Source organism: Acinonyx jubatus, chromosome A2 (genome assembly GCF_027475565.1).
Source record: "Acinonyx jubatus isolate Ajub_Pintada_27869175 chromosome A2, VMU_Ajub_asm_v1.0, whole genome shotgun sequence".
Classification (NCBI taxonomy): domain Eukaryota; kingdom Metazoa; phylum Chordata; class Mammalia; order Carnivora; family Felidae; genus Acinonyx; species Acinonyx jubatus.
Window position 1 is genome coordinate 162,361,880 of NC_069383.1, and position 27,026 is coordinate 162,388,905.

Consider the following 27,026-nt stretch of genomic DNA (forward strand, 5'->3'; position numbering starts at 1 on the left):
GTGCGGATAGCAGGGGAAAGGTCCTGGGCCCGGGGCCCACGCTGGGCTGGGCAGGCTGCACGTGACCGCCCAGGGCCCTCCCCCGGCCCGCTGGCCGCCTGCCTCTGCTGGCCGGGCCCGGGCCTGCCCCAGACCCTATAAGGCCTGGTAGCCGAGAGCAGAGCCAGCCCCCAGCTGCACCGCCTGTGGCTCTGAGGGACCCTCACGCACCCCAGGTGAGCAACACCAGGGTGAGGCTGGGCCGGAGGGGTGTGGCCGGCGCGGGAGGGGTGCGGCAAGAGGCCCGGGAGCCCCCCGATTCACACACCCTCTCCGCCCCTTTCCAGCTGCTCAGAATATTACCATGTCTGCCCAAGATGAAGGAGGCCGGGATCCTCCCAAACCCAAGGGCAAGGTGAGGGGAGGTGCGGTGGGGGAGATCCCTGCCAGGACCTGGGGACCCCCCGGAACCTTGGGAAGGTGACCTTCACGGTACCGGGGTCCGGAGGGCCTGGGAAGGGTGGGGTGGGAAGGCTCTGCGAGCCATGGTACCAACTGTCCCCTCCGGTCCAAGCTGAAGGGTGGGGGGAGCGGGGGGACACAAGCAACCCTCAGCTCCTTCTCTACCATGTGATCTGGAAACAGCCATGGCCCCTCTCTGGGCCTCAGTTTCCCCACCCGTGAAACGGGGGGGCCGTGGAGGGAAAAGGCCTCTGGAGACCCGGAGGATGAACTTTTCCTCTGTCTGCAGGAGGCAGGCTGACTCTGCCCGTGGCCCAGGCAAAGAAACTGAGACTCAGAGAGGCTAAGACACCCTCCTGGGGTCTACCCAGGATGAAGGGCCCGAGGGGATGCAGGAACCCAGTGCCGTCCAAAGCATTCCCCCCACCCTGCCAGAGCCTGGCCCTGCTAACGCTTCCCCCCTGCCCCGTGTAGACCCTGGGAAGTTTCTTGGGGTCCCTGCCTGGCTTCAGTTCTGCCCGGAACCTCGTGGCCAGCGCCCACAGTTCTGCGAGAGAGGTCCGGCTGGTGGCCGACCCTGCAGGTGCGTCCCCGCAGCCCCAGGCTCAGGGTGAGTGGACATCTCCGTGGGGGGGGGGGGGGGCGAGGGGGCGGCTCTAGAGGTGGGTCCCGGGAATAAACATCCCCGAGCAGGGACTTTTGATCATTTGTGGGGGGAGTGGGGGTTCACACGTGCCGGCATCACCTCAACAGACACTCCAGGCTGGCGTGCCCAGGTGGCACCAGATGGGGGAAACTGAGGCCTAAATAGGGCAGGAGAGGGGCCCAAAGTAGCATAACCAGCAACAGCGAGGGTGTGGACACAGCCTGTCTCTCTGCTTTCTCAACCCCTCCCCTGCATCCCACCCCATTTCTGATGCACCAGGGACTGGGTGCTCCCCCTGTCTGAGCTCACTGAAGGTTTCCATCCTGGTTCCCAGCAAAGGGGGCTGGCTTCCCTGGGGTCACATAGCCTTGGCGGCAGGGGCTGGGGGGGGAGGGAGCGGGGGACTCTCTATCCTCCATTTGCTCAGCGGGGCTGATGCAGGGGAGCGTGGGCCTGGACGCTCTCGCTCACTCTGGGCCCAGCGCCCCAGGGCAGTGACTCCTGCCCCACATACCCAGGCCAGACAGGCAGCTGCGGCTGGGGCGGGGCCCTTAATACCCTTCCTCGGGTCCCCTCCGGGGTGAGTGTCCAGCGCCCGGGACCCGGGCATAGAAAACTCCAGAGAACTCCCGTACCAGCAGCCCAAAGCCCCAGGGCTCCAGGGGAGCCTCCGGCAGGGCTCAGTCACTGGTTGTCGATGTCACCTCCTGCTGTCCCTGGCAGGGCGGCTGGGACATTCCTGACCTTTCAGGCTGTGCCCACCAATTACGCAACGGGCCCCAGGCCCGTTGGCTGATGCCAGCCCACGTCCCTCGCCCTTCCTGGTTGCCTGACCAGCTCCTGTGCCCACAGCAGCCACCAACCTGGAGCAGACGGCCGGCGGGGAGAAGCAGCCGCCGCCTTCAGATAAGGTGAGAGCGGCTGGTGGGCCTGAGGCCTGATGGCCTCCGCCTCCTTCTGGTGCTTCTCCGGGGAGGTTTCGGTTCCTGCCTTCTGAGGGGGTTGTCGTAGGCCAAGGGGAGGGCAGACACCCCAGTGCGTCCTGCTGTGGGATCCCAGGCGTAGTCTCCCCTCTGAGCTTCCGTTTCCACATCTGCGAAATGGGTGCAATGCCGACCACCGCCCACTTGCCCGGCGCGGCAAGGCTGCGCACGGTCTCCCGCTCTGTCTAGCAATAACGGGCCGGAAACACTGGCACCTCAACGCACGCCAGGCTTGGGGCTGCGTGCTTTCTGTGTGCCGCTTACTGGTGAACCTGCCCCGCGAGGAAGGGAGCGAGAGTACCCCACACAACAGCCAAAAAGCACAGAGAAGCCAAGCCGCTTGCTGAAGGTCACACAGCCAGGCGTGGTTAGGGAACCTTCCTGCACCTTCCATCCATCTCAGATGAACGGGGCTCTCCCCTCGCTATCACGTCCCCAAGGCTGGGCCAGACGGAGTGACTGATGCGCGACCGCTAAGGGCCACAGCAGGGCGCCACAGCCCTGTTAGGACTGCTTCACTGGGCACGCTTAAGCGCCCATCCTGGAGTCTTTTTTTTTTTCTTTAAAGTTTATTTATTTATGTTGAGAGGGAGCGCGAGTGAGAGTGGGGGAAGGGCAGAGAGAGAGAGGGAGAGAGAGAGAATCCCAAGCAGGCTCCGCACTGTCAGTGCCGATCCCGATTCGGGGCTCAAAATCACGAACTGCGAAATCGTGACCTGAGCCGAAGTCGGACCCTTCATGGACTGAGCCACCCAGGCGCTACCCCCCCACCCCACCCCCCGCCCCCCTGCAGTCTTACTCTACTCCCCTCTGCCCTCAGCTCAAGGAACGAGGAACACCAGTGGCCCTTCTGGCCCAGATTACAACAGACCGGGACAGCCAAGGCCACACCCTGTTCCCTCCCCGTCTTAGTCTCAGTCTCCTGCAAAGTGCTTCAGGCACCTTGACTCCCTTCCTCCACAATCCTTGAAGGAGGGCTTCAGCCAAAAAGCTCAGAGGGGATGTGTCTTGCCTGAGGTCACACAGCGGGGGGCCTAGGGAGGGGCGGAGGGCTGAGATTCGAACTCAGGTCTCTGCAGGCACACAGCCCAAGTGCCCACTTGAAATGAGGCAGGGTAGCAGGTGGGCAGAGGTAAGAACAAAATTTCGGGGCTCCCTCCATCTCAGTATCATGGCCGTTTGCGGCCAGATCCCTCCTGGTTGTGGCGCGTCCTGGGCACTGCGGGGGGGATTGCATGGCATCCCTGTGCCCTGCTCGCTCAACGCCTGGGGCACCCTGTCCCCGAGTCGTGGCAACCACAGATGTCCGCAGACGCCACCCAGGGTCCCCTGGAGGGTAGAATCACCCCGGTTAAGAAGCTCTGGATTAAAAACAGCACGCTTGTGGTTGAAAGCAAGTGGTGGTGACTCAGGCCACCACAACCCTTTGTTAGTTTGACCCGATGAGAGAAACTGCCCTTCGAAGAGTAGGCAAGACGAACCAACTGTGTCACCCAGCACCCGGCACTGAGCCCAAGGCCAGGGGACTTTGGCAAAGGTCTCTGGGTGACAGTCCTTCGCCCTAATGCACGCGAGGGATCAGGCTGGCTGAAGTCTGCGGTGTGGAGCGCCTCGGGCTCTCCTCTTGACCACGCGTGTCCTTTCTTATCAGCTGACCTCTGGGGCAAAGGACCTGGTGAGCTCCAAGATGAGTAAGACCAAGGACACCATCTCCTCCGGGGTGGCCAACGTGGTGGACACAGCTACAGGTGTGGTGCACGGAGGCCTGGGCATGACCCGGTCTGCCCTCTCAGGTGCCAAGGAGACTGTGGCCAGTGGCGTCACAGGGGCAGTGGGTGTGGCTAAGGGCACAGTCCAGACCGGCCTGGACACTTCAAAGACCATCCTCACGGGCACCAAGGACACCCTATCTACTGGGCTCACAGGTGCACTGGGCATGGCCAAGGGCACCGTCCAGACCGGCCTGGACACCACCAAGAATATTGTCACAGGCACCAAAGACACCGTGTCCGCTGGGGTGACAGGGGCAGTGACCATGGCCAAGGGCACCATCCAGACCGGCCTGGACACTTCAAAGACCATCCTCACGGGCACCAAGGACACCCTATCTACTGGGCTCACAGGTGCACTGGGCATGGCCAAGGGCACGGTCCAGACCGGCCTGAACACTTCAAAGACCGTCCTGACGGGCACCAAGGACACTGTGTCCACGGGGCTCTCGGGGGCAATGAACATGGCCAAGGGCACCGTCCAGACTGGCCTGGACACCACCAAGGCTGTCCTGACAGGCACCAAGGACACCGTGTGCAGTGGGGTGACTGGTGCCATGAATGTGGCCAAAGGGGCTGTCCAGACCGGCCTGGACACTTCAAAGACCGTCCTGACGGGCACCAAGGACACCCTATCTACTGGGCTCACAGGTGCACTGGGCATGGCCAAGGGCACCGTCCAGACTGGCCTGGACACCACCAAGAATATTGTCACAGGCACCAAAGACACCGTGTCCGCTGGGGTGACAGGGGCAGTGACCATGGCCAAGGGCACCGTCCAGACCGGCCTGGACACTTCAAAGACCATCCTCACGGGCACCAAGGACACCCTATCTACTGGGCTCACAGGTGCACTGGGCATGGCCAAGGGCACGGTCCAGACCGGCCTGGACACTTCAAAGACCGTCCTGACGGGCACCAAGGACACTGTGTCCACGGGGCTCTCGGGGGCAATGAACATGGCCAAGGGCACCGTCCAGACCGGCCTGGACACCACCAAGGCTGTCCTGACAGGCACCAAGGACACCGTGTGCAGTGGGGTGACTGGTGCCATGAATGTGGCCAAAGGGGCTGTCCAGACCGGCCTGGACACTTCAAAGACCGTCCTGACGGGCACCAAGGACACCCTATCTACTGGGCTCACAGGTGCACTGGGCATGGCCAAGGGCACCGTCCAGACTGGCCTGGACACCACCAAGAATATTGTCACAGGCACCAAAGACACCGTGTCCGCTGGGGTGACAGGGGCAGTGACCATGGCCAAGGGCACCGTCCAGACCGGCCTGGACACTTCAAAGACCATCCTCACGGGCACCAAGGACACCCTATCTACTGGGCTCACAGGTGCACTGGGCATGGCCAAGGGCACGGTCCAGACCGGCCTGGACACTTCAAAGACCGTCCTGACGGGCACCAAGGACACTGTGTCCACGGGGCTCTCGGGGGCAATGAACATGGCCAAGGGCACCGTCCAGACCGGCCTGGACACCACCAAGGCTGTCCTGACAGGCACCAAGGACACCGTGTGCAGTGGGGTGACTGGTGCCATGAATGTGGCCAAAGGGGCTGTCCAGACCGGCCTGGACACTTCAAAGACCATCCTCACGGGCACCAAGGACACCCTATCTACTGGGCTCACAGGTGCACTGGGCATGGCCAAGGGCACCGTCCAGACTGGCCTGGACACCACCAAGAATATTGTCACAGGCACCAAAGACACCGTGTCCGCTGGGGTGACAGGGGCAGTGACCATGGCCAAGGGCACCGTCCAGACCGGCCTGGACACTTCAAAGACCATCCTCACGGGCACCAAGGACACCCTATCTACTGGGCTCACAGGTGCACTGGGCATGGCCAAGGGCACGGTCCAGACCGGCCTGGACACTTCAAAGACCGTCCTGACGGGCACCAAGGACACTGTGTCCACGGGGCTCTCGGGGGCAATGAACATGGCCAAGGGCACCGTCCAGACTGGCCTGGACACCACCAAGGCTGTCCTGACAGGCACCAAGGACACCGTGTGCAGTGGGGTGACTGGTGCCATGAATGTGGCCAAAGGGGCTGTCCAGACCGGCCTGGACACTTCAAAGACCGTCCTGACGGGCACCAAGGACACCCTATCTACTGGGCTCACAGGTGCACTGGGCATGGCCAAGGGCACCGTCCAGACTGGCCTGGACACTTCAAAGACCATCCTGACGGGTACCAAGGACACTGTGTCCACGGGGCTCTCGGGGGCAATGAACATGGCCAAGGGCACCGTCCAGACCGGCCTGGAAACCACCAAGAATATTGTCACAGGCACCAAAGACACCGTGTCCGCTGGGGTGACAGGGGCAGTGACCATGGCCAAGGGCACCGTCCAGACCGGCCTGGACACTTCAAAGACCATCCTCACGGGCACCAAGGACACCCTATCTACTGGGCTCACAGGTGCACTGGGCATGGCCAAGGGCACCGTCCAGACCGGCCTGGACACTTCAAAGACCGTCCTGACGGGCACCAAGGACACCCTATCTACTGGGCTCACAGGTGCACTGGGCATGGCCAAGGGCACGGTCCAGACCGGCCTGGAAACCACCAAGAATATTGTCACAGGCACCAAAGACACCGTGTCCGCTGGGGTGACAGGGGCAGTGAACATGGCCAAGGGCACCGTCCAGACCGGCCTGGACACTTCAAAGACTGTCCTGACGGGCACCAAGGACACCGTGTGCAGTGGGGTGACTGGAGCCATGAATGTGGCCAAAGGGGCTGTCCAGACCGGCCTGGACACTTCAAAGACCGTCCTGACGGGCACCAAGGACACCCTATCTACTGGGCTCACAAGCGCACTGGGCATGGCCAAGGGCACCGTCCAGACCGGCCTGGACACCACCAAGAATATTGTCACAGGCACCAAAGACACAGTGTCCCTTGGGGTGACAGGGGCAGGGAACGTGGCCAAGGGGGCAGTGCAGACTGGTCTCGGCACCATCCAGAACTGGTTACCTGGCAGCCGGGACCCTGTGTGGGGTGGACTCACCAGTTCCAGTGCCCCCCGCAAAGGAGGGGAAGCTCTGTCCCCCGGAGTATCCAGCGCCCCGGACACACTTGGTGCAGGCCTGGACCTTGTCCGGGAAGCCACCGCTGAAGCAACACATCCCCAGGGGGCCACCCTGGGCAGGGAGGATGCGGGGCACGTGGCCCCCGCGCGCGGCCATGAAGGACCCACGAGCTTCGCGACACTCCGGGACGAGCTGAGGGAGTTGGGGGATGTCTTCCAGCCCCTGGATGCCGAGGAGCAAGGTAAGAACGGCATGGCCGGCCCACCTCCCACGGGGCTGGACTTCTGTAAAACCCAAGCCCGGGGCCTCTCGGATCCAGTGACCCCCCTCTTCCCTGCAGCCCAGCTTGCCGCCTCCGAGCCTGAGCCAAGGGTGCTCACGGCCGACCAGCGCAGCTACTTTGTGCGTCTGGGCGACCTGGCCCCCGGCTTCCGCCAGCGGGCTTTTGAGCATGCCCTGAGCCACCTGCAACACGGCCAGTTCCAGGCCAGGGCCGCGCTGGCCCAGCTGGAGGACGCCTTCAAGCTGGTAAGAGCCTTCCCCTCCCCACGCTCCCCCATCCACGTGTGGTGACCCGACGGGCATCTGCTGAGCCCCACGGAGGCTTCTCCACGGCGGACAGCTAACGTGTCGGCTCCTGCTCTGCGCCAGACGCGGAGCTGAGCCCAGTCCAGCGGCAGCCCCCTGTGGCCAGTGCAGACGGCGAGGGTCCCCCAGCTCTGAGGACCTCCCGGTCTCCAAGGTCATGGCTCTTAGATGTTTAGATACACATGCAGTGAAGAACTCAGCAATGCTGCCTGAATCCAGATCCCCAGGCTACACCCACACAACTGTGATTTCAGTCGGTGCCCCACGGTCTCTGGTGGGCCACAGCACGAAGACCGCGGGTCCGATCCAGCGGGATCTCCACACGAGTGAACAGTCCCCTGGGACACTGGGCCATGTCTGGGGACATCTGTGGCTGTCACAACTGCAGGAAATGGTGCTCCTGGCCTTGAGTGGGTGGGGTCAGGGATGCTGCTCAGCCCCCCACCCCCACCCCCAGTGCCCAGGACACCAATAGTACAGCACACAGAATGATCCAGAACCAGTGCCAGTGTTAGCAGTGCCGCGGAGGGGAAAGCCAGGGTTAATTATGGGGGAAAAATAACGAGTAAAGCCGTGCTCACCCCAGACACCAGAATGCATCTCCAAGCGGTTAGACGGCACCACCCAGGGTGACCTCGAGGTCTGTAAGTCACTGCCCTGTGTGTGCAGCCTCCCATGACCCCAGCAGGTGAGAGGTGGTCAACATAATGTAAAGGCTCCTGGGGGCCAGTGGAACCCCTTAACCTAGGAAGTGTCCCCTGGGGGGGTGATTCTGTTCCCAGGGACACTTGGCAATCTGTGGGGATGTCTGTGGTTGTCACAACCGGGGGCGGGGGGGGGGGACTCCTGGCATGGAGGAGGTGGGGACCAGGGATGCCCCCCAGCAACCCCCCCCCCAGCACCCAGAACTGAGGAGTGGCCTGACCCCACCTAGGTTTTTCTAGGGGGTCCCTAGCTGCTGATGGGAGAACGGGCTGGACCCGGGAGATTCCTGCAAAACTCCCGGCACGTGATGGACAGCGGGGCCTCTGGGGTGGCTTCCGTGGCAGCAAGAGGCACCCGGTTCAGAATGTGCCTCCGAAGCAGGGATGTGGGACACGAGAGAGGGGGACTCTGTAAGGCCCCTCAGAGACCTTTTAATTCGTTTCTTATTAAAGGATTTTATTTTTTTGTGGCTTTTCCACTATGCCCAGGAAAGGTCTAGATGTGAGGCTCCAGGGCCAGACCCAAACGTCCCCAGGGGACCAGCTGTAATTTCTCCACTGGCGTCTCTTTCTTTCTAGATTCAGAAGGCCGAGCGGGCTCCAGAGAGCCAGTCACCTCCAGACCAGGGTCCGAGCAGCAGAGCGGAGGAAGGCGCTACCCAAGGGGTACGTAAGCAAACGCTGAGGCTCCCGCTCTTCTCCCTCTGCCCCTGCTTACCTCGCTCCCCACTCCCGCAGGTGCCGGACGCCGGGGCCCTGTCCAGGGCCTGCAGCCTCATCCAGCAGCTCCACGTGGCCTACAGCTCCCTGGCCTCCGGCCTCCAGGGCCTCCCTGAGGAGCTCCAGCAGCGTGTCGGGCGGGCGCGGCACAGCCTGTGTGAGCTCTACGGCCTGGTCTCCTCGGCCAGCTCGGTCCAGCAGCTGCCGGCAGAGCGCCTGGCCCGGAGCCACGAGGGCGTGGGCCGGGCCTGGCAAGAGCTGGAGCAGGTGCTGGACAGCGTGCAGCACGGCCCGCCGCTCTGCTGGCTGGTGGGGCCCTTCGCCCTGCCGCCCGGGGGGCAGCGGCTGTAGGCCGCTCCCGGCCCACGGGGGCCCTCTGCGGGGCCTCCTCCCCGGCCCCAAACCGGCTCCCCCTCCCCGAAGGTCTGGACCCTGCGCTGCCTCGCCCCAGCGGGGGCACCGAGGACCGTGAGCTCAGCAGCACCACGCACCTGGCTCTAGGCCTGCCCGCACCGTCCACCCCTTCTCCTCCGGGTCTGGGGGCCCAGGGTTGCTAAGACCGCTGACGGAGGGTGTTTGCCTGAGGATCTCAAGCAAGCACTCCCATTAAGAAAGAGAAATGGACACGTGCCTAAGTCTAGAAGGTTCCGTCCAGTTCTCTTGCTCCTCCCTCCTGGGCTCCCGGCTCTATCCTCGCTCTAGAAGCACACGCCCTCAGCAAACCATGTTCCGTTGCAGCCGAATGTACCAGAAGGCCACTGTCACCCCGAGGCAGGCTCCTACCACCTCTGCCAACGCTCAGTGTGGCCAGGGGGCTTTGTGAGGGTCAAGCTGCGGCAGCCAGCAGCCATGGCTATGCCCCGGGCCGGCTGGAGGACCGGACGGGGCGGATATAAAACCAGCCACTTCCCACCTGGGCCTACCCGGAGCTGATGCTCTGTGGCCCTCCAAGCACCTGGGCTGAGGCCTCTGAGGAAGGACCAGCAGAGCTTCCCCGCAGGGGACAGGGCCCTGGGACGGTGGGGGCGGGTATGTGACCGCAGGTGCTCAGCACGTTCAGGTAGGCCCCACACTTGGTCGAGGCTAGAGAACAGCTGTGACGTCGCACCCCGTCCTTCTGGGCCACACTTCCCCAAATGCTCAGGGCAGCCACGCCAGGGTGGCACGTGGGACTACAGGACGCCAGGCGCGCTCTCCCTGGGCCTCGCCTGTCCTCCGGCCGGGGGGACCCTTGCCAAGGAATACCCCGCTTCCCAGAACCCGCATCCCACCCTCAACCCCCCCGGTCAGGCCCCAGGACCATAGCCCCTTCTCACACACGATGCGGTGCTCTGAGCCCAGGACGCGACACCAGCCTTCCCCCGAAGGGTCGCCAGGCTCCTGGGCGCTGGCCATGTGAGACACGGGGAACGGGTCAGGAAGCCCCCTGGGCCCGTCCTTCCTTGGTGTCCCTCACGCCCTGTCATCGCAGGAAGAGATGCTGGACACAGTCATTCACACAAGCTGAGCACAGTAGCTGGAGCTGCAGTCCAGCCAAACCAAATGAGGGGCGCCAGGCTCAGGAAGTCCCAGCCTGACCACGGCCTCGGTGGGAATGGAGGCTCCTGGCCAGGGCAGGGTAAGTCACATACAGCGGACGCCACTGTTTAGCCAGCAACTGCCCAGCGCGGGGGTCTGTCTGAATCCGCGTGATGGCCCTGTGAGCCAGGGATCCTTACACAGGTGAGGAATGAGAAGCCCGGGGCGGGAGTGCCACTCATCCAAGGTCACAGAGCAAGTCCTGCCCCCAGTGCTCACACCCTTGGAACATCAAGGACACTGGCCAGCCCACAGCGGCCCCCAAGCCTGAATGGCTCGAATGCCCCGAGCTACTGCTTCTGGGGACCCTGAATCTTGCCTCGGGGGTCCCAGAGCCACCTGCAGCCTGGCTGGGAACAGAGAAGCACGGTCTCCACCCTCCGGGCCCAGGCCCGCCCGCTGGGTCCCTGCTCCCGCCTGGGTGCTGGGCGGCCGCACGCAGGAGGGTCAGACCACAGCCTCCACTCGAACCCCCGTTACTTCTATGAAGGTCCATCCCCCACCCCCACTCTCCCTCACCGTCAGCCCTGCAGGGCCAGGCCAGGCAGGGGCACCTTCGCAACCAAGTTCACGTTCGCTGTGAATGCTACGGCTTAAATCCTTCGTCCCTGCGCTGGTCCTGGACAGCTGCCCCAGCAACACTAGACAACCAAGTCAATAAAAGTGACTTTCATTAAAAAAACCCTTTATAGTCATTTCATGTTGGTTGGAAATCACAGAAGTTAGGCAGAAAAGCCACCCAGGGGACAGATACAAAGGGACAGCACAGTGCTTCCCCAGCAGGTCTCTGCTCCTTGGGTGCTGGGCGGGGGCCGGGGCAGGCCTGGGGCATCTACGTGCGACGGGGGGCCTGGCCGCCGGGGCTCAGCTGTCCTCCTCGTCCAGGGACGCTGAGGCTATCCGCACCCTCGAGCGCTCCTGCTGCTCCCTCCCGGGCACGTCCAGCTCGGGGGCCTCCTGCGCGCTGCTGGTGGGGACACAGCACGGGTGCGGGTGAGCACGCGGCCCTCCACCGCCGGCAGAGACCCAGCGCCCGGGGAGCACGGCCGTGTCCAGAGCGCCCTCCGCTGCCCCAGCCGGGCCCCAGGGCGGACCCAGGGTCCTCACCACGGCGGCGTCCGCACCCAGGAGCCCACGCGCCCGTTCCCGGAGCGACGGGAGGAAGCCACCCTCCCGGGGAGGCCAGGCCCAGAGCAGCTCCCTGGATGGGGGACCCACGGGTCAGCGGCAGGGGTGGCGGGTGCAAACAGCCCGCGCCGTGGGCGCCTTCTCAGGAAGCTGCCCCCGTGGCCGCGGCCCCCGGCGATACCTACTCGTTGTGTAAGGGCTCTTCAGAGGAGCCGCACCCCAGCCCCTCCTCGGAATTCTGTCCTTCCTCCTGCTCCTTGTCCCCCGCGCTCTCCCCTTTCTGGGACGTGGCCTCGCCATTCACCGGGGCTGAAAGATCTGGGTGGGAGAGGGGCTCGTGACCCCGTGGCCCTGCCCGCCGGGAGCAAGCAAGCGAGCGAGCTGGTTTGGGGACAGGAGCCCTAAAGGAGCCTCCACCTCCCTCAAGGGCCCCGGCGCAGGGCGCCCACCGCGTGCCCCCGGCCCACACCTCCCAGACCCATCGGGACTGCTCGTCCGTCAGGCTGGGGCATGTGCCGGGTTCTGCAGCCGGCTCTGGGCCCCCGCACATACAAGCCCGAGACAGGGAGCGACCGGTAAATGAGCGGGGAACCACGTGTGCGGAGTCTGGGGACAGAAATAAGGAGACGCGCCCTGCAGGCCGGCCCTGGGGCTGCGGAGGCTTCAGGTCTGAAGAAGGAGCGCCTCTCCGCAGCCCCCATCAGCACCACGTAACCCGAGCGGGAAGGACAGCGCGACAGCCCCTGTGTCGCTGAGGGACCCAGCACCACGGCCCCTTCGGGAAACACCCTCTTTCTCCTCTCAGCCCACCCCTGGCCCTCCCAGGTCCAGCCAGCCTGTCCCGCGACGCTCCCACACGCGGCCCCCACGCACGCGCGGCTTCCCGTGCTGTCTGGCTCTGAGGGTCTACGAGGGCTCCCGCCCTGCTCCTCACCAGCGCTCAGCTCGTCCTCCGCCCTCTCCGTGGGGGCCTCCTCTCCAGCCAGCGCCTCCTCTGCCTTCTCCACCTCGGCCCTCTCCTTCTCCGTCCCTGTTCTGGTCGCCTTCTGGATGGCCTCGATCTTTGGTCCCAGGACCCGAGACTTGAGCCGGGTGTAGACCTCTGCGGCCTTCTCCATCACCTCCTTGTTGGCCTTATAACGGCGGATCTGACCCACAAGAGGCCCGCTCAGGAGACGCAGCGGGTCTCGCCCCCCACCAGAGCCCCGCCTCCAAGGCCGCCACCTCCCAGGCCGTGCCCCTCAGGACCCCTACCCCCGCCGGCCACCAGGCCCTTCCGCTGCTAGGATCCCACCGCACCTTCTTCAGTGTGGCCACCACATCTGTGTTCTTCTGGAGGATCTGTGAGGTCACCTGCAGGGTCCCCAGCTCCTCCAGCGCATTCAGACACCTCTTCACATCCTGCAGGGTGGGGAGAGGAGGAGGGGCGGCACCTAGCTGAGGGGACCCTAGGGAGTGCCCTGGGGGGCAGGTGGAGCGACAGGGACCCCCAGGGGTGGTGGCTGCGACCCAGAGCCTGGAGGACCGCTCGGTGCCACCTGTGGGGACACCAAGCAGCACACCCCGGGTGGCGCCCCCTGCTGGAGGACGCCAGGTGAACCGAGACCCAGGGTTCGCCTCAGTTTCCCAGAACTTCTCACGGGCTCCACACACGAGGGGCTGGGGGACTGCCCGGCCTGCAGGAACCTCTGCACCCCGAGGAGGGTCTCACCGGATTGTCGACTTTCAGGGCGAACTTGATCTCGCTGTGCAGCTTCTGCAACTTTTCCTCCACGGAAGGTTCTGCGGCCAGGAGAGAACGCAGCACCTGCACGTGACTGCAGCCGCAGAAGCCACCCTGGCCCGGTCCCGCCACCCGACCAGCTTCCTCGACCCGTGCACGTGCACGGGAGCAGAGGACCTGCCCTGGTGGCCCGCCCTCCTCACCTTTCTTCTTCTCCACCTTCCGGTCGGGCAGGAACCCTTCTGACCGCTTCCGGGTCCGCTCCACCTTGGGGGGCCTGTGGAGTCACACCCCTTAGCCCTACCCTCGCCTGCCGCGTAGCCCCCCTGCCCTGCCATGGCCCTCCTGCCCCCGGGGGCCTCTGTGTGTGTAGTCGGGGAGGAGGAGGGATCAGGGCCCATTGGGACCTGGTCTAGGCAGCCGCCAAACTCCCATCGGGAAGGTTCATTCGCTGATGCTGGATTCCTGCTTAGCAAGCGGGCAGGGGGATGGGCTGTATCCCCCCCGGCTTGGATTTCTAGTCTGAGGACCACTGGTCTGGGGGACAGGGTCCCCCCCCTCAGCACTGCTGACAAGGGGCGGGTCGCTCTCTGAGGAACATCCGGGCCCTGTGGGGGGCTGGGCAACAAGCTGGCCCCACCCCCTCAATGCCAGGAACACCCCCAGCGTGACAACCAGATAGGTGGGGTGGTGTCCACTGGGGGCAGAACCTCAGTCTGGAGCAGTGGTTCCTACTGACGGGGCCCCACTTGGTTTGGATCTATCTCCAAGACTGATTTCGGAAGTCGGGTCCCTCCTGTACGGGGTGAGGGGTGACGGATCCCCAGGAGGCCGGGAGCCGCAGGGACCAGAACGGGGCAGGTGGGCCCCCAGGTAGCCGCGGGAGGAGAGGCAAAGCAGGTCCGACCTGGCTCGGGGCCGCTCCTCGGGGCGCCCTCTCTTCTCCTTCTGGCTGGGTCTCCTCGAGGGCTCTGTGCTTTGTGACTGTCTCGCCGCCTTCTTTGCCTGCAGCGTCCAGAGAGGGACAGGGCTGTGGCGGGCAGCGGGCGCTCCCTTTAGAGGTTCAGCCTGCCACCGCCTGCCACCACGGCACTGTTGGGAACTGGCGGACGGGGCAGGACGGGAAGAACGACCCCTGGGTCCAGCACGTGCCCCAGGTGACAGCGTCTCAGGCCCCAAAAGGACCACTCACTCAACGGGAGGGGCGGCCCCACAATCTGCACTTCCTGGGGCAGGGATCTTGGGCCCTTTTTTGTGACCGAGGGAAAACAGGGAGAGAGTAAGGTCGTCCTCTGTCCCGTGGGGCTCGGTCTAGAAGGTGACAGGCCTGGAAGTGAGGCTCAGATCCAGGCAGATTGCGAGTGCCAGGAAAGTGGGGTGTTGACGAGCCTGCAGGACTGCCCTGGGCCTGCGGGTCACCCCTCATGCTCACAGAGGCCTATCTGCTCCCCACTCACCCCAGAGTCCTGCCCCCCGCAGCACCCAGAGGGCACCTGTGAACACAGGAGTCAAGTCTGCCCTCCTCGGCCCACAGCCCTTCAGGGCTCCCACCTCCCTGGGGGAAAAGCCCAAGTCCTCCCTGAGACCCCAAGGCCCGGGACGACCTGCCCCATCCCCTCTCCTCTTTCTCCCCGCTCCACCTCTCCGTTCTACCCACATGGGCCTCCTGGTTGTTGCTCCAACACACCAGGCCTGGTCCTGCCCCAGGGCCTTTGCACAGACTGTGCTCTCAGCCCAGCGTGCGGTTTCCCCAGATACCTTCCCAGACCACCTCTCACTCCATTCAGATCCTTACTTCACGGCACACGGCATCTTCTCAGCTAAAGCCTTTAGGGTTTACCCCACCTAAAACTGAAAAGCCCACCGGACAGCTCATGTCCCTTGACCTGCCTTCTTGTCTTTCGCACCCAACGTGCTGGAACGCACCTCACGTTGTCCCCCGTCTGGCCCCCTCACGCGAACCCCGGCTCCTCCGCGGCGCAGGTCTCTGTGTCTCGTTCACCGCTTCACCCCCACCCCCACCCCCACCGGCGCCGACCCGGCGGGCGGCGGGAAGGGACCCGCCGGGCCCGTGTTCCCGGTTAGCGGGTAGCGCCGCATCCGCGCCAGCAGGACGCACCTCTCGCTGCGGCTCGGCCTCGGGCCCCGAGTCGGACGAGGACTGCGGCCCCCGCCCCCGGCCCTTGCGGCCGCGCTTCCTCACGGGCTCGTCCTCGTCGCCCGGCTCGTCCCCGCTGCTGCCCCCGCTGCCCCCGGGGGCCTCCCCGCGCTCGCGCTCCCGCCGCCGCTCCTTCTCCTCCTTCTCCTGCTCGCGGAGCCGCCGCAGCTCCTCCTCCTGCTCCCGGCGCCGCCTGGCCTCCAGCTCCCGCCTTCGCTCCTCGTCCCGGCGCTTCCACTCGCTGATGCGGTCCACCTCGTCGCTGTCGCTGCGGAGGCGCGCCCGTTAGAGGGCCCGGGGGCGCGCCGCCCGCCCTCCCGCCCGCCGCCCTGGCCTGCCGCCCACCTGTCGCTGCTCGAGCTGCTCGGGGGCCGCTCTGGCTTCGGCTTCCGGCCGCGGGGCTTCGGGGGCGGCTTCTCAGCTGCAGGGAAGGGGGGGGTGCGGTCGGCGAGGGATCTCTCCCCCAGGACGGCGGGGGTGGGGGGTGGGGGGTGGGGGGGTGGGGGAGGGGGCACCCCGGCCCGCGCCCTACCTGGCTTCCGGCCCCGAGGAGGCTTCTTTACGGACACGTCCGAGTCGGAGGAGGAGGAGGCAGAGGAGGAGGCAGAGGACGGCGCGGACCTGGCCACGGCCACAGGCTCGCCCTTGGCCCCGTCGGATTCCGCTTTGGAGTCGGAGTCGGAGGCCGAGGGCGCCTTCTGAGAGAGGCGGGGGTGCAGAGGTGAGGACACAGGCCACGGGCAGCCCCCTCCCGGCAAACAACCGCCTCTTCCTTGGGCTCGGCATGGGGGGGTCCTGGGACTCATCCCCTCGGGGAAGCGGGGGAGGCAGAGGAGAGCCACCGCGCTTTCCGGGGCTAGAGCTCTTGGTTCGTTTTTTAATTTTATTTCAGATAGAGCAGGCGCGTGAGCAAGGGAGAGGGGCAGGGGAAGGCAGAGCATCTCGGGCAGGCTCCCCACACAGTGCAGAGCCTGATGCGGGGCTCGATCCCTCGACCCTGGATCACGACCTGAGCCGAAACCAAGAGTTGGACGTTGGACCGACTGAGACCCCCCCCCCCAGGCGCCCCTACAGCCCTTCCCAGTGCAGAATAGGGGCGCGAGGCCCAGTGAGAGGAGGGCCCTCCTCCTGTCTCTGCCCCATCCTGCTCCCCACTCCCATGCACACAGGTGGCACGCTCATACACACCCAAGCACCTAACGCACACACTCGAACACACGCACACCGTCCGCGGGATGCGGACACACAACACGCGTGCATTCCCTTCCACACACACCCACTCTCCCTGCCTCACACGGGGCCCCTAAGGACACCCCTCTCCCTTCTGAGGCCAGCGTTCCAGCACCCCAGTTTCTGCACCGGCCTCTGTGCTCCTCTCAGGAGTGGTGGCAGCCGGGCGGCCTCCGGGCCCACAGATGGGCCCTGCACACTCCACCCTCGGAAACCACACACCAAAGCCATCGGTGGAGGCAGAGGCGGACGGTGGTGATCCCTGGTGGCCTGGGCCCTACCCTCCTCCAGAAAAGACAGACTCTACCCACGGGCAGTGGCTGGTGACCACACAGAGCCTCTCAGGGGTTCCCGCAGGCAGGCAGGCAGGCAGGCAGGTGGGAACACGACACGAAAAAACCCCTCTACCTTTTTCTTCCGTCCCGCAGGGGGGCCCCGCCGAGGCGCCCGCACCACAGCTTTCTTCTCGGGGGTGAAGTCCTGGGCGGAGAGAGAGAAGGCGCTGAACGTGGGCCCCACGGACTGGCCCCGGCTCGGCCCCTGTGCGTGCGCCCGCCCGCCCCCGGAGGCAGCCACCTGCTCACCTGGTCACTGGTCTTCTCTGACTCAGAAGAGCTTTCTGAGTTCTCCTCCTCGGATGGGGACACGCTGGCTTGATCCAAGTCGCTGGAGGCCTTTCGAGCTCGTTTGGAGACCGACATCTAGAAAGAGCGCAGCCCGAGCACAGGAGCGATCAGAAATTTCGCCTGTGTGCTCGGCACAGCCGTCTCCCGCCTGGCCGCTCACACCCGGGAGAAGAGCTGAGGTTCTGGAATCCTTGGGAGGTGGCAGGGACCCCTTGCAGGATCTGACTAAAAACCAGGGATCCTGGGGTGCCTGGGGGGCTCAGTCGGTTAAGCATGAGACTCTTTTTTTTTTTTAATGTTTATTTATTTTTGAGAGACAGAGAGCATGAGCGGGAGAGGGGCAAAGAAAGAGACAGAGAGAGAGACCCAGAATATGAAGCAGGCTCCCGGCTCTGAGCTGTCAGCACAGAGCCCAACGCGGGGCTCGAACTCACGAGCCGTGAGATCATGACCTGAGCCGAAGTCGGACGCTCAGCCGACTGAGCCACCCAGGCGCCCCTAGCATGAGACTCTTGAATTCAGCACAGGTCACGATCTCATGGTTCATGGGTCTGAGCCTTGCATCGGGCTCTGTGCTGACAGCACGGAGCCCGCTGGAGATTTTCTCTCCCTCTCTCCCCCTCCCCCACTCAACATGCACACGCTTGCTCACTCTCTCTCTCAAAAAAAAAATAAAACAAAACAAAACAGGGATCTTGAACCTTAAGTACACTGTGCACAGTGACAGAGGCCAGACACAGAAGGACACGTCCTGCATGACCCCACTCACAGGGGGTCCCTAGAGGAGTCCTGTCCATAGAGTCAGAGAGTGGATGGTGGGAGTCGGGGGTGGGGAGTCAGTGCTTCATGGGGATAGAGTCTCAGTTTGGGGAGATGGAAAGTTCTGGAAAACGTGGGGGGATTTGCAAAACAGTGTGAGTGTGCTTAATGTCCCTGAGCTGTACATTTTATTTTTTTTTAAGTTTACTTATTTATTTTGAGAGACAGAAACAGCACAAGTAGGGGAGGGGCAGAGAGAGTGGGAGAAAGAATCCCAAGCAGGCTCTGTGCCACCAGTGCAGAGCCCGACATGGGCCTCAAACCCACAAAACTGCGAGATCATGACCTGAGCCAAAACCAAGAGTTGGACGCTTAACCGACTGAACCACCCGGGTGCCCCAGAGCTGTGCATTTTAGAATGGCTGATTTTTTAATGTGAACCTTACCTCAATAAAAAAATAAAAAAATTAAAAAAACCGGGGCGCCTGGGTGGCTCCATCAGTTAAGTGTCTGATTTCGGCTGTCATGATCTCACAGTTCACGAGTTCGAGCCCCACACTGGGCTCTATGCTAACAGCCCAGAGCCTGGAGCTGCTTCAGATTCTGTGTCTCCCTCTCTCTTTCTCTCTCTCTGTCCCTCCTCTGCTTGTGCTTTCCCTCTCTCTCAAAAATAAATAAACATTTAAAAGAAAAAAATAAATTAAAGACAAATAAACACATGCACACACACACATACACGCAAACAACCAGAATTCAGTTTCAGGGGTCCACGCATTCTCTGACATCCACCCAAAGAAGCCAACGTAAGAATCTTTAAGAGTCTTTAAGCTTTAGAAGTAGATTTCAGCCAGGGAAAACCCAGGCCTCCCCAGCCAGCCAGTGCTGAGTTCAATGGCACTTTGCCTCTGTTTTGTCACATCGGAGATGTGGTGGTTCTTCTAACCACTGTCACCGGAGCATCTCCCCCGCTCCGTGCCCTGTCCAGGGCACGATGGGCTGGACTGTGTCCCCCTAAAATTCACCTGTTGAAGCCCTGACCCTCAGGACCTTAGAGCGGGACTGTGTTTGTGAAGACCGGGTCTTCAAGGATATGATTAAGTTAAAATGATGTCACTGGAGTGGCCCTAATCCAGTGGGACCTGTGTCCTTATAAGAAGAGATCAGAACATGGCCACAGAGGGACGACCACGTGAGGACACGGGATGGGGGCACGGCATGTGCACGCCAGGGAGCGGCCTCAGAAGGAACCAGGCCTGCCAACACCTTGATCTCAGACTTGCTGCCTCCAGGAATACTGACTGGTGTGCAAGCCGTCTAGTGCACGGGACTCTGCGAGGCCAGCCGGCACACATGTACACTCAGGGACCCACTGGGGAGAGATAAGGCCCCCTACTGTCGCACAACACGTTCCAGCCAGGAGAGGCCAAAGGAAACATTCCGTGCAAATCTGAGAAGGGTTACTCGCGTATGGGGGACCAGGACGGGACAGAGGGAGGATAGAGAAACGGAGGGAGGACGGAGGGATGGAGGGAGGACAGAGGAAGGACAGAGGGACGGAGGGAGGATGGGGGGACAGAGGGACGGAGGGAGGACAGAGGGACGGAGGGAGGATAGAGGAAGGACGGGGGGACAGACGGAGGACAGAGGGATGGAGGAAGGACGGAGGGGAGACAGAGGGGCGGGAGAGACGGCAAGCACAAAGCCCCACAGGGGAAGGCAGCGTGGCCAGTGAGTGGTCAGGGGAGGGACGGGGACTGTCGGGGCCAGACCTGCAGGGCTGTGTGGTCGTGTGTGGAGTCTGGCCCCCCTTCGTGGGCGGCCGAGCTGAAGCCCGGGGCACTTCGTACTCCCTCTCGGGACACAGACGGCCTGTATCCCAGGGGCGCTGTATGCTCTCCCTTCTCAACGCAGGCGCTCAGGGGATCCAGTTAGAGGGCAGTTCACGTTCTGCCAGAGTCGCCAGGCAGTTCTAGGGGAAGCGTTTCAAGCCGGCTGTGGCCTCCTTCCCCAGACCAAAGGGCACCACAAAGACTAGGGTGACCCAGGACCCTCCCTCCTGACGCCAGGGTGCAAGGGGAAGCAATGGCGAGGGGCCCCGAGCTGCGAGATCTTGGAGCCCCAGAGAGCACAGAGACCCCGGCTGGGCGGGCAGGGCCGGGACCCCGTCCCCAAGAGCTGGCGTCGGGATCTGCCTCACGAAGGAGGCCGTCCGTGGAACCACTCAGAGGACAGATGAGAAGACCAGCCAACAAGCTGTTGGCTGAAGAGAGAATGTATAAAGCCGGCCCCGCGGGAAAACCACAGCCCCTCACAGATCAGAGAAAGGACAGCTGCGGATGGGCCCGGTGCGGTTAAACGGGGTTGTAATAAGAACTTATATCTGTTTAATGCAAAAGTGACCCAAAAAATCTAAGTAGTGACTTACAAACAGGGGTTTAGGGGCGCCTGGGTGGCTCAATCAGTTGAGCATCTGACTTGGCTCAGGTCATGGTCTCAAGGTGCATGAGTTCGAGCCCCACGTCGGGCTCTGTGTTGTCAGCACAGAGCCTGCTTCCGACCCTCTGTCCTCCTTTCTCTCTGCCCCACCCCCAATCATTCTCTCTCTCTCCCTCTCTCAAAAATAAGTAAATATTAAAAAAAATTAGGTGGGAGGCACCTGAGTGGCTCCGTTGGTTAAGCGTCTGACTTCGGCTCAGGTCACGATCTCACAATTTGTGGGTTTGAGCCTTGCGTGGGGCTCAGTGCTGGCAGCTCAGAGCCTGGAGCCTGCTTCAGATTCTCTCTCTCTCTCTCTCTCTCTCTCTCTCTCTCTCTCTCTCTCTGTGCCTCCCCAGCTCACATTCTGTCTCTCTCCCTCAAAAATGAATCAACATTTAAAAAATAAAATAAGTAAAAATTCATCGGGTGCCTGCATGGCTCAGTCAGTTAAGCGTCCGACTTTGGCTCAGGTCATGATCTTGTGGTTCATGAGTTCAAGCCCCACATCGGGCTCTGTGTTGTCAGCACAAAGCCTGCTTCAGAGCCTCTGTCCTCCTTTCTCTCTGCCCCCTCCCACGCACTCACACACACTGACTCCCTCCCTCTCTCTCTCTCAAAATAAATAAACTTTAAAAAATTCTTAATAAAAAAACCACAAAAAAACAAATAGGGGTTTATCTCTCAGGGGTGGCACGGGGCAGGGTTGTTTTCTACACATTTCTACTTAATGTCTCCAACAGCCGTAAACAGAAATAATGGGGAGTTTGACAAAACAATGCCAAGCGCACCATAAAAACTGGGAGCTAAATGCCCAACAAGTTTTTTTTTCCCTCTTCTTTTATGCATTCGCTTTTGAAAGAGCGAGAGAGGGCAAGCAAGCAGGGGAGCAACAGACAGAGAGGGAGACAAGAGAATCCTCAGCAGCCTCCACGCTATGAGCGCAGAGAAATCGTGGCCTGAGCCAAAATCAAGAGCCAGACACTTGACCGACCGAGCCACCCAGGTGACCCCCTGGACGCCCGACGGTCTTACTAACGTACCGGTGAGAAATCACAGACTGCTTCTCGGCCGCTGAGGACCACGTCGTAAAACAGTACTTAATGACCAAGAAATGCCCAGCAAACAGACACCGTGTGGACGGCTGCCGATTCTGTGCTTCGCACCCCCACCCGCACCCCTGCACCCCCACCCGCACCCCCACCCGCACTCAACCCGCCAGGGCGTTTCCAGTCCCCAGCACAGCAGCCCGCGCACCCAACACGGGTATTTTCTACCAGCTTCTCCGCACCTTTCGCGTCTCGTACCTGACGACAAGCACGGCTTATCATGAGGGTTGGGGCCAATAGAAACGTTATTTTTATCAGTAATGGTAGGGAAGCCTGTCAAGGACAGTGGCGCTAGGTCCCGGCCTTTTCATCCCGCACCCAGATGCTCAGAGGCAGTCAAAAGGCAGAGAAGAGAAAGGGCAAGAGACCGTCTCTGGAACCGACAACTCACATCCTCACGGAAACCTGCACACGCACGTGCACAGCAGTGTGGTCACGGCGGACCACAGTGGACACAACCCAGATGTCTATCAACTGGTAAATACGTGTCCCCCGCGCACGCGCACGTCCCTCGGCCGCGAGCAGGAGCGAGGCGCCCACCCCCGCCGCCCCGCGGACGGACCCCTAGCACGCGACGCTCAGGGAGGGAACCGGCCACGAGAGGCCACGTGGGGTGTGGGTCTGCGTGTGTGAAACGTCCAGGACGGGCTCCTCCATGGACAGGAAGGGGGCTCGTGGGGGCTGGCGGATGACTGCTAAGGCGGACAGGGTTTCTTTCGGAGTGACAGAATGTTCTGGAACTCGCCGGTGGTGGCGGCTGCACAGCTCTGTGAATGTACTAAGAACCAGTGAACTGTGTATTTTGAAAGGGTGAATTTCGCGCTATGTGAGTGCTATCTCAATTTTCAAAAAGCATGTTAAACACCCAGAAAAATTATCTGCATATTCAGGTTACGGGCATAATTTCAGCTAGGAGGCTCCTGGGAGGGAAAAGCCAAGACCGAGCACGTGCATTCTACTTCTGCTGGGATCTGTTCAGTCTGGCTGGTGTTGAGTAAAAGGTCGGGTTAATAATACAGGAAGGCATTTCAGCTCACACTACAGACCCGGGCTAAGCACACCCCCCTCCTCGAGATGACAATCTGTGAAGCGGAAACGGTAATATCTACTGAGGAACGTTATAAAGAGTAATGAAATGACATACGTAAAAAAATGATAACAAATAAAAATAAATGAAACAAATCATGACAGAACCGTGCATTGAAAACAAGAAAGGCAGCGGGGGAGCCCAGGCTGCTGGGGGCGGGGGGCAGAGAGAGGCTGGGCTGCTACCTCCCCCCACCCCCCCACCAGGCCAAGGGCTCCCGCCCCACCCCTACCTTCAGGGCTGCGGCCTTCCGTTTCAGGCCACTGTTGTCGCTGCTTTTGTCCGAGTCGGAGTCGCTCTCCATCCTGTCGCTGGCCGCTGTGGCGGTCACGGCTGTGACGGCCATGACCCCCCGGACCTCGTCGTCCTCGCTCCCGCCCGCCGGGTCGGCTTCGGGGGCCTCGCTGTCAGAGGAACTCACCGGCTGGGGGGGCGAGACGGTTGGGGGGGGGGGGCACAGACCAGTCACCAGCAGGCTTGGGCGGATTCCCCAGCCGGGACGGTGACCCCGAGGACAGATCCCACGGCGGGGTCTCAAATGTCAGGGTCTGGCCCCCTGGCTTTCCAAACGGGGCGGCCCGGAAAGACTAAAGAATAGAGGCTCAAGGGCAAGATGGGCACATGCGGTGGGTGCCAGGGTTCAAGATCAAACCTCAGGCCAGTCTGTGACTTAGCCTCTCGGGACCTCAGTTTCCACATCTGAGGGAGACGGGTGGCACGACTTTGGCCTTACGGGGCTGTGGCAAGGATGAGGCCGGAGTGGCACATGACATTCTTAGGGCAGTGCCCAGGCTGGCAAGAGATCCCCCAAAGTTTGCCAGTTTATTGTCGGTACGCCCATCGTGACGAAGACACGACCTCCAGGCCGAAACTTCCAGGCTCTGCTATTTCTCCTTTACCCAAAGTGCCCGCTCAGGCAAGAACAGCCACAGAAACACTTCTGCCGTGCTCGGCACGTGCCGGGCTCCTTTACACGCTCGGGGGGCGTTCGCGCAGCGGCGGGTGCCAGGCACGGTGCTGGGCGGGCAGGCAGCGAGCACACGCAGATGTGAAGGCAGCGCGGCCCCTGCCCCCGGGGAGCTTACCATCTAGCGGGAGAGGCCGAGAGCAGCCATTTCGGCAGAACAACGTCTCGCCGCGGGGACGGGGAGAGAGGAAAATACTGGTACGTGGGTGCCGAGGAATCAGGGAGAGGTGGGTGTAAGGTGGCAGTAATGTTCTGAAGTGCGTTTTGGGGAGGAATCCTCGGAGGACGGGACGTTTCAGCTGATGAGTCATCTCAAGCATGCAAAGGGACAGGAACAGCACGAGGGGAGGGACGGTGCCCCTGAGAACCGGGCGGGCGAGGTCGGTGTGGCCGGGGGCAACGGTGAGAGAAGAATGTGGCGGAAGAAAGGCTGGAGGGCTGGGCCAGGGCTGATGTAGGGTTATGGGGGATGCAGGGGGACCCAGCAGTCGCACAAGGACGGTCAGGCCACAGGGCTCTCTCGGGCCTGTTTCTGACCCCGTTCTGGATATCTCGTTTGTAGGAGGAACACAGATGAGTCCTGGTCAAACTCATCCACTGAGTGCCACAGAACATCCACTGCCTGAGGCCTCGTGCTGGGGCGGGGGCGAGACGGTGTGAGACAGGGTCCCTGCCCTCGGGGAGCTCACAGTCCCCGATGGGGACTAATGCGGAGAAAGACAAGGAAACACAGAGAGACAACGCGGCCTGAGAGGGGGTGCCGCTCCGTTCCTGGAGCACCCAGCAGAGTCCGAGGGTAGTATCTGACCACGTTATTTCATGGTACTTCTTCACCGAGTAATTAATTTCTTTTAAGACCGAGACTGTGACTTTTTAGAGCTACGGTCTGCAAAAAAACCAAATTTCCACCTACTAATAAATAGACAAAGTGCAGAGCAGCTATAGGACAGAACGCTATTCAGCCACGAAATGGACTGAAACTGACATGCGCTGCAGGGTGGATGAACCCCCGAAACACGCGCAGTGAAAGACGCCAGAAGCATAGAACCACGTAGAATTCCATTTCTATGAAATCTGGAGTACGCAAATTCATAGGAACAGAAAGTTGATTAGGAGTTCTCAGGGGCGGGATGATGTTCTCAGGAGATGCTCAGTTGGTTGAGCATCCGACTCTTGGCTCCAGCTCAGGTCGTGATCCCAGGTTTGTGGGATCGAGTCCCACGTTGGACTGTGCACATGGGGCATGGAGCCTGCTTGGGATTCTCTCCCCTCCTCCCCTAATCGAGCTCTCTCTCTTTCTTTAAAGAAAAAAAGGAGTTCTCGGGGGCTACAGGAAGGGGAGAATTGGGGGTGACAGCGAACAGGAAGGGGGGGGTTTCCTTGTGGGGTGATGGAGCGTTCTCGATTAGAGAGTAGTGGCGATTGCACGACACTACAAATATATAAAACCCACTGTAGGACACGTTCAAAATAGTTAAAACAGCGGATTTCCCAAATTCATTAAAAAAACTTACAACAAGAGAAAGGCACACTCCCTCGGTGGAACCACAGCTGGGGATCGATGGATCGGGCCGGGGCCGCACGCCGGCCGACATACAAGCAGGGAGGACGGAAAGGGGTCCGAGTCCGAGCGAGGAGCCTCGGGGGCCACGCCGACTGGACACAGGAGGCCAGACCAGGACCAGGGAGCAAGGAGGCAGGAGCATGGGCGGCCGGGGGGCCGGGAGGGAAGGGAACCGGGGTCAGCGCCGGACACAGGACCAGACAAGTGCTTGGTAGGACATCAGCACAGAAAGGCTCAGAAGAGGGGAAACGTGGCTGCCGGAGAGGAGACGGGAGGACCCCCGGCCCAACCGATCCCCCATTCCCTGATCTCTTGCAGGAAGCCCCCCAGGCCTTCCCTGACTGAGGGGTCCTGAGCCCACCCTGGCCTTCACACAGCCGGGTTAACAGGCGAGGAGAGTAAGGGCCAGGTGTTGACAGGACCTCGTGCTCAGCACGCAGCTCCTTCTGTCTCCCCTGAGGCACCGTAACAGGGCCCACTCTGGATATGCTTGACAAGAGTAAAAGACGTGATGCTAGGTAGGGCAGGCCCCAAACCTAAAACGAGGGGGCAGACGTTACCCGAGCTTGCTCTGTGCGTGTGTGTGTGTGTGCGCGCGCGTGCGCACGTGTCCTGGGTGCGAGCCGTCACCCTCATTTTGCAGACGAGCAAAGGGTGACACGACAGCTCAAGACCACAGCGAGTGTGTGACAGAGGCGAGATGCCGGCCGGGCCTGGCTTGGCCTCTAAGCCGGGGCCACCAGACGCAGCGACTGCCCACGGAAACCCCTCCTTGCTCCTGACCAACCGGGGTCCGACCTGTGCCTCTCACGTCCAGCCAGGTGGCCGGGCTGGGTGGGCCTGTCCCACAACTGGGCAAGTGGACGCTCCAGAAGGTAAGTGGCCGGCCCTACGCTGTGCCTGTAGATAAGGCCGGGAACGCTGGATCTCGGGGCGGGGGTCAGCCCATGGGGTCTCACTGCCTGCCAGCAAAGCCTTGGGGAAACGTGACCCCCACGGAGAAGCACGAGGCACAGGGAGGAGCCAGGAAACACGGCCAAGAGCCAGCCAACCTGCAGCCATCGCGAGCCCAAAGGTCTGGTGAGCGAGGCGAACCTCAGTTTCTCTCACGGCCTTCACGCGTCAGGAGGGTGATGGGGGGGATGGAAAGGGAAGGTCACATCCGGCCCGGCCTCGCTCCCGACCCCGCCATCACCTGCTCAGCACCGTGTCACTGCGCTAGGTGCCTGATGTGCGTCTGCTCACGGGGTTCCCCCCACAGCCCTGTGACACTGTGACACTACCATGAGCCTCTGCCTTAGATGAGGACACAGAGGTTCAGGGAGGTGATGTGGATTCCCAAGGCACACGGTAAGCTGGTGGTAGACCCAGAACTTGAGCCCAGGTCCTTGTGCTCCCACAGCAGGACGCTTCACCTCAGACCCGCTGCGTAGAGGTGATTCTCTGGGCCCTCCTCCAGGGCCCCCCCGTGCCCGATGAAACTCAGCCTGAGACACAGGAGGCCCGGGCTTTGGCTCCAGCTCACTCTAACTAGGCTGAGAACCCTAGACAGGTCTCTTTCCCTCTTCCCCTATCGAGGGACGAGAATGCATTTCTAGGAAGTGCTCCGTCAATGGTTCTCAACCAGGAACGACGTCTGTCTCCTGGAAGACATTTGGCAATGTCTGGGGACATCTAGGGCTGCCGAGACTGGGGGTGCTCCTGGCATCGAGTGGGGGGTGGTG

At 62.0% G+C, this 27,026-nt stretch overlaps 2 protein-coding genes across 8 annotated transcripts in view; one reads left to right on the plus strand and one right to left on the minus strand.

The window, feature by feature from the left end:
• PLIN4 (perilipin 4) lies at positions 1-11,158 on the plus strand. 5 transcript variants are annotated; one of them, XM_053220076.1, is made up of 8 exons: positions 1-215; positions 327-394; positions 916-1,024; positions 1,940-1,998; positions 3,722-7,127; positions 7,227-7,414; positions 8,758-8,844; positions 8,917-11,158. In XM_053220076.1, exons 2-8 carry the CDS (start codon positions 344-346, stop codon positions 9,247-9,249), a joined length of 4,233 nt encoding a protein of 1,410 aa, XP_053076051.1. In that variant the 5' UTR covers positions 1-215; positions 327-343; the 3' UTR covers positions 9,250-11,158. The 5 variants fall into 5 exon arrangements, with proteins under 5 accessions (XP_053076051.1, XP_053076052.1, XP_026904972.2 ...); XM_053220077.1 differs by having other exon boundaries at positions 1,943-1,998; XM_027049171.2 differs by having other exon boundaries at positions 2-215; positions 916-1,051; positions 1,943-1,998.
• The window catches only part of HDGFL2 (HDGF like 2), a 21,248-nt gene continuing 5,362 nt past the window's right edge, over positions 11,141-27,026 (minus strand). Inside the window, exons 4-16 of one of the 3 annotated variants that reach the window (XM_027049174.2) lie at positions 23,004-23,195; positions 17,300-17,416; positions 17,124-17,195; positions 16,018-16,183; positions 15,831-15,906; positions 15,447-15,753; positions 14,235-14,332; positions 13,531-13,604; positions 13,316-13,386; positions 12,904-13,005; positions 12,539-12,752; positions 11,790-11,922; positions 11,141-11,440 (exon numbers count right to left, since the gene is read on the minus strand). In XM_027049174.2, coding sequence (XP_026904975.1) covers positions 11,341-11,440; positions 11,790-11,922; positions 12,539-12,752; positions 12,904-13,005; positions 13,316-13,386; positions 13,531-13,604; positions 14,235-14,332; positions 15,447-15,753; positions 15,831-15,906; positions 16,018-16,183; positions 17,124-17,195; positions 17,300-17,416; positions 23,004-23,195 — 1,722 coding nt within the window. In that variant the 3' untranslated portion in view covers positions 11,141-11,340. Of the gene's footprint in view, positions 11,444-11,789; positions 11,923-12,538; positions 12,753-12,903; positions 13,006-13,315; positions 13,387-13,530; positions 13,605-14,234; positions 14,333-15,446; positions 15,754-15,830; positions 15,907-16,017; positions 16,184-17,123; positions 17,196-17,299; positions 17,417-23,003; positions 23,196-27,026 lie in introns of all 3 variants that reach the window. The other 2 variants (XM_027049173.2, XM_027049175.2) reach the window with 2 other exon arrangements.